Source organism: Nematolebias whitei, chromosome 2 (assembly GCF_014905685.2).
Source record: "Nematolebias whitei isolate Nwh7 chromosome 2, NemWhi1, whole genome shotgun sequence".
Classification (NCBI taxonomy): domain Eukaryota; kingdom Metazoa; phylum Chordata; class Actinopteri; order Cyprinodontiformes; family Rivulidae; genus Nematolebias; species Nematolebias whitei.
Genome location: NC_056499.1, coordinates 45,665,935 through 45,672,639, shown reverse-complemented (window position 1 = coordinate 45,672,639; position 6,705 = coordinate 45,665,935). Strand labels below are relative to the sequence as shown.

At 42.0% G+C, this 6,705-nt stretch overlaps 1 protein-coding gene across 1 annotated transcript in view; it reads right to left on the bottom strand.

Annotated features, from left to right (window-relative positions):
- The window catches only part of LOC119427001 (sodium/potassium/calcium exchanger 1-like), a 54,084-nt gene that overhangs the window by 26,316 nt on the left and 21,063 nt on the right, over positions 1–6,705 (bottom strand). The window contains exons 2-3 of the mRNA XM_037694578.1: positions 1,849–1,986; positions 850–958 (exon numbers count right to left, since the gene is read on the bottom strand). Coding sequence (XP_037550506.1) covers positions 850–958; positions 1,849–1,986 — 247 coding nt within the window. The remainder of the gene's footprint in view (positions 1–849; positions 959–1,848; positions 1,987–6,705) is intronic.

Here is a 6,705-nt window from a genome sequence, read left to right as displayed (position 1 = left end):
ACACACACACACACACACACACACACACACACACACACACACACACATACATACATACATACATACATACATACATACATACATGCACCCATCCATCATCCATTCATCCATACATGCATCCATCTATCCATCCATCCATCCATCCATGCATGCATCCATCCATCCATCCATCCATCCATCATCTTTTAGTTAACGTTAATTCAGTGCAGCAGGCTGAACATTTTAACTATCAGGAAACTAAAAGTTCATGTTACAGAGCAGAGTCCATTGCACAGAGCCAGACTTGTCTTGTTTCATGGAGGTCCAAACTTTGGTCTGTAAGCATGCCGGCTCTGATCCAGATTTCATTAGCCTGCATTGAAAAGCTGATTAAGGATCAGTGATGGTCAGGTACTGTGAGAGCAGGGATTGGCAGTACACTGTTAACTGAAGGTCACTCTGATTTACAGGACGAGTAGAACCAAGTCTCCACCACCTTCACTGCAACTCAAAGCTGAGCATCTCACTTGAAGTCCTTTCACTGAATAAACAAATAGTAGACTTGAATCAAAATGAAAAGGGCTGCATTGTTTTATATTTGTCTTTTCATTTGATCAGTTTTTCCTTAAATCTTGGTGGTCTATAAAAATGTGTTGGATCGATCTGTCTGAACTGCACTGTGTGAACATTCTTATAGTGGCCTGCAGTGATTTTTTTTAAAACAAACTGGTACTAAATAAATTGCCTGATTTACAAATTATGTTTAATTGTCTGACAAGTGGAAAAGAAAAAATAATTTCTTTTAAATCACAAACGAAAGCCAAATGTGTCAGTTAATCGTGTGACAACATGCAGGATCAGCTGTCATACCTTCTCCCAGAGGATCCAGTGTGTGTATCATCAACTGGAAGATGGTGCTCCGCAGGGAAGTGTTGTGGAGGGAAGCTGAGCTGCCGCCTCGCTGCAAGACTGGACGAACCTGCAAACCAGTGGACAACAGTCTGACTGTTAAGGCGACAGGAGAAATGTTACCTCAAATAAAAGATGGATGCTGACATGTTTTAGCAGAGGTAACACTGCAGTGGTGGCACAATAGAACTATGGTTAGTGGTGCACAGCACGGTCTCAGGTATGCCTCCCAGCCTTTCCATAAGGTGTTTTCATGCGTGGATTTTCTCGAGGTACGCCAGTTTCCTCCCACAGACCAAAAGCATGCATGTTAGGCTGATCCCATCCATCCATCCATTATCTTTACCCGTTTCTTTCTTTTCGGGTTGTTGAGGGTCACTGGTGCCTATACACAGCAGTCACAGTGCGAGAGGCAGGGAACACCCTGGATATGTCTCCAGTCCATCACAGGGACACATGGAGACAAATGAGACAAACAACCATTCATTCTCTCACTCACACCTAGAGACAATTTAGAGTTACCAATCAGTCTAACATGCATGTTTTTGGTCTGTGGGAAGCAACCAGAGTACCTGGAGAAAACCCACGCATGCACGGAGAGAACATGCAAACTCCGCCCGGAAAGGCCCACGGCCAGGATTTGAACCAAGGCAACTCGCTCGCTGAGAGGCGGCAGCTCTAACAACTACACCACCGTGCCGCCCTGTTAGGCTGATTGGTAACTCTAAATTGTCCCTAGGTGTGAGTGAGAGAGTTGGTTGTCTTGTTTGTCTTTATGATGGACTGGAGACATGCCCAGGGTGTCCCCCGCCTCTCACAGGGGCCTCTGAGAACAGACACCAGCTCCCTCGTGACCCAGCAAGAGAAAAGTGGATAAAAATGATGATGGATGGAAAATCTCTGTGTATGACATGAGCACAGAGCATAATGTGTGCATGTGGACAGGAGAGCTGTTCATACCCGGAGCTGAGATTTGTCCTCCTGTTTATCTGGCTGGAGGTTGTTGCATTGAAAGTTGCCAGGAGGCGCTGCAGCTCTTGGTTCAGGTTTGTTCTCAGTCTTTTCAAGAGCAGCAGGAGAAGGTGCCGCCTCACTCTCCTGTAAAGTAAAACAATATCTCAACTAGATGTAAACCAACATGTTTGTAATCGACTTGTGTTTCACAGATCTGTATGAGCAGCCTTCCTTTTCCATCAGTGGTGGTTAATGTAGTCAGGATGGATCTGAAACTCGGATGTGTCAGAGTCTGTTGACAGATTGGTGTTAAACAACAATGCTGCACATTTAAACTATGTGGAAGAACCCACATATCTAGGCACAGCAACACAAAATAATAAAGCAGATGGATAAATGAGAAGTGATAATAGGTGAATCCTAATTTTAACTATAACGGGGAAAGGAATGATTTTACCCCCTAATTAAGACTTGGACACCCCAAAAGAATAATTTTTTTTACATCACATTAACTGCAATTATATTGTAATCTATATTTCTCATATTTAAACATGAAATAATCTGAAAACGTGACTTCAGTTCCTATATGATGGTTCATAGCAACTAAAAATTGCTGTTCCATAAACCTCCCCCCACTATTATCTGTTTAAAGCAGGTAATTTAAACAAGTCATGCAGACACAATGACAGCAGTGGATAAATGTTCTAAATATTGAATTTACAGATTCTGAGTTTGATCTTTTGAAATTATCTTTTGTTGTTGTATCAGTTAAACCAAAGGTTGAATTCAGCTGAGTACTGGTTGATTTGTTTATTTTATCATGCTATTATCAAAATAACAAAATCTGAATTATATTTATTATAAAATGATTCTGTTTTCTGTCTTTAATGACTGAGGAAGAAAGCTGCTATAAATGTTGCATCAAAGTCAGATCTACTAGCTTCTATACAGAGTACATTTGTTGCAGTTTATTATTATAGTGCCCATAAACGTTGTCTCAGGGCACTGTGCAAACATGTCCACATACATATAAAATGCCAATTAGTAAAAGTTATCTAAGGAATACAGCAGATTGTGTTGAATCTCTTCTTCATCACAAAACTTCTATCCTGAGTACACAGGCCAACATTTTGTTCAAATGGAGAAAATACCGGGATAATTGTAAACTTGAAGCTCACAACTCTGAATGAGACTGGTTGCTGAATACGACGTTTGCCACTAATGTATTTTGATTGGCACTATTTAGTGACATGAAAAGTTACACGGTGTTGTGAAGGAATAAAGGTGGAGCCTCACCACCCCCTGCGCTTGAGCTACGGTGAGAGCGGGATGGTGTGGCTACCACAGTGAATAATGTCTCCTGTCTCTTGTTAACTTAAAGAATAATTTAATATTTCTGTAAAAATGTCAACACAAGCTGCAGATGGTGAAGAAGAGCCAAGAACTTCCCTTGTGAATAGTGGGATACCCGCTGCAGAAATGCCTACAGGTTATGGGCCCAGTAAAGTTTCGGCTGTAATGACGCACAGAAGGGGACTTCCACCATGGTTTGACAGAGACGAAGCCCACTACCACATCTGGGAAGCAAGGCTTTTAGCATTCTTAAAAACCATTGGCCTCAAAGAAGCTATCCTGGGAAGTGAGTTAGCAGAGGGAGATAACGCACAAGATGCGGCAAAGATCGGTAAAAAAAATGAACTGGCGTGTGCAGAACTGTATGGTTGTTTGGATGATAAAACGCTAACGCTAATCCTCTACGAATCACTGGATGATGTCAAGAAAAGCCTAGGAATATTGAGATGCCATTTTGAGTCCGAAGAAATGCCGCAAATTGTTGGGTTGTACACAGAGCTAACAAATGTGCTAATGGCCGACAGGGAAGCATTAGTGGGCTATTTAGCACGTGCTGAAAAAATTGTAGCCGCATTAAACAGAGCTAAAGAGACTCTCAGTGATGCACTTCTGACGGTAATGGTGCTAAAAGGACTAACGGATGATTACAACCCGTTTTCTGTGGATGTCACTCAGACGAGGGAAACGTTAACCTTCAATGAGTTCAAGGCAAGACTGAGAAGTTTTGAATGCACACTGCACCACCGTAGCAGGCTCCGAACAGACGAAGTAATGACTGCAAATTAGAAAACATTGAAACCTAAGTTTAAAGAGAGGAAATATTTCAATGGAGAATGCTTTATTTGTGAGAAAATGGGGCATAAAGCAAAAGACTGTCAAAACAAAGACAAGAAAACTCACTGAGAGTGACCAATACACAAAACAGCAACAAGGTGGCCGCCATTACAGACACTGGACAACGAACTCTTCGTATTAAAGACGGGCACAAATCCACGGATGAAGAGATGTTCACGCTCCAGGTAGGTGAATGGCAACTCCATGGCACACAGCAACAAGGGTTACTGGTGGACAGTTGTGCCTCTTCCCACATCATGACCAACAAAAGTGCTTTTTGTCAGATTCAACAAGACTTTCCAGCCCAAGGACCACATCATGCAGCTGGCAGATGGGACGCGGATCACCGAAAACGTCCTGAGGAAAGGAGGCACACGAATTGAGCTGACCAACAGCAACGGGAGAGAGGTGAGTGTCAAACTCACTAACGTGCTCCTGATTCCAGGATACCCGCAGAACATCCTGTCTGTGGATGCAGCAGCCTCAAAAGGAGCAAGATTCAACTTTGAAAAGAATAACAACAAAATGGTCCTTCCTGATGGCACAATGTGTAAAATGAAGGCAAAAGACAGACTGTACCAGCTGGACATTGTCACAGAGAAAAATGTAAGCAGTAAGGACTCTTGCAATGCATCATTTGATTTGAAAACATGGCACGAGATAAAGGGTCATTGTACCTATGATGATATTGTAAAACTTGAAACAGTAGTAAATGGTATGAAAATAAAAGATAAAACATGCAGACCTAACCAATGTGAAATTTGGCTAGAGGCTAAATTTTCCCAAAGCAGAAACAGACAAAGTGATGTGAGAGCCAAAGAGCCATTAGAGCTTGTTCATACAGACCTGGGTGGGCCTTTTGTACCAGAGTAATTTGAAGGATACAAATATGCCATCACTTTCACTGATGATTTTTTTCTGGTGCCATCTATGTGTACTTCCTTAGGAACAAGAACACAGCTCCTTACAGTAAAGTAAAACAATCAGACAATGGGACAGAGTTTGTGTCATAGGAGTACCAGACACTATTGAGGGACAAAGCTATAAAACACGAGAGGTCAGCGCCCTACTCTCCCCATCAAAATGGGACTGCAGAGAGGAATTGGCGCACAGTATTTGAAATGGTCCGCTGCATCCTGATTGAGTCAGGTTTATCTGAAGAGCTGTGGCCTTATGCAGCCAGGACAGCCGCAATCATAAGAAACAGGTGTTACTGTAAGAGAACAAGGGAAACACCCTTTTTCTTTTTTACTGTATACAAAAAGCATTCAGTACAAAATTTTTTACTGGATAGAGGCCAGATCTGTCAAAAATGAAAAAGTTTTGTTCAAAGTGCATGGTGTATGAGCAAAACAAAAAGAAGCTTGACTCTAAAGGCAAAAGGAGATTTTTTGTCGGTTTTAATAGTCATTCACCTGTTTATATGGTTTATTTTTCAGAGACAAAGTTCAGAAACACAGACTGGTCCACTTCATCGCAAAGAGTGTGACTGAGAGGCATACGCAGACTAATGGGAACCAACTAGAGGACCATTACATAGAATGGGTAACTACATCAAGTCAAACTAGTCAGTCACTGACTGAAGAAACAGAACAGACAGTCGCACTGAGAAAGACTCCAAAATGAACAACGACCCAGATCGAACCACTGACACACAGACTACACGTACTACAGGTAGAGTCAAAAAGAAACCTAAATACTTGGAGGACTATGAATGTGCAGTGCAGAGCAGTGAGTTAACTATTGATTACTGTTACAGAGCTACAGTTGGACTGCCACAGACCTATAAGGAGGCTATGGCATCACCAATATCTGATAGGTGGAAAAAGGCAATGAAAGATGAAATGGTTTCATTTAAAAAGAACAACACCTTTTCATTTATACCATTACCAGAGGGTAGACAGACAGTGGGGGGAAGGTGGGTTTTTACTCTCAAGGAGGATAATAAAGGGAATGAGACATGTAAAGCTAGATATGTAGCAAAGGAATACAGTCAAGTAGAGGGCTTGATTTTTCAGAGATGTCCTTTCCAACTGCAAACTTGACGTCACTACTTGTGCTGATGCAACTAGCTGTACAACATGAACTTACACTAAACCAAATGGACGTTAAGGCTTCATACTTGCATGCACCCATCGATTGTGAAGTATACATGGATCAACCCAAAGGTTTCCAGGTTAAACCAAATAACGGTGTACCATTTGTGTGTAAGTTGAACAAATCCATCTATGGATTTAAACAATCTGGGAGGAATTGGAATATGATGCTCCATACCATACCATACCATACCATGTTATTTATAGAGCACTTAAAACAGCGACAAGGCCAACCAAAATGCTGTACAGACAGAACAACAGGTAACACACAAAGCAATATACAAAATGAAGTTAATCAGAATATAGACATAAAAACGATGCAGATAATGACGACTAACCAGTGTGGAGCACACAGGTTCAAAACACAGATCATCTGGTGTTGAAAGCTATTGAATAGTAGTGAGTTTTTAAACGGGACTTGAAAACCGAGAGGGAGGGGGCCAGTCTGACAAGCAGAGGTAACTCGTTCCAAAGTCTTGGTCCTGCTACAGAGAAGGCCCTGTCACCTCTGTGCTTAAGACGAGTTCCTGGAACTGTGAGGAACAACTGGTCCGCTGATCTTGGGGGGGGGGGGGGGGGG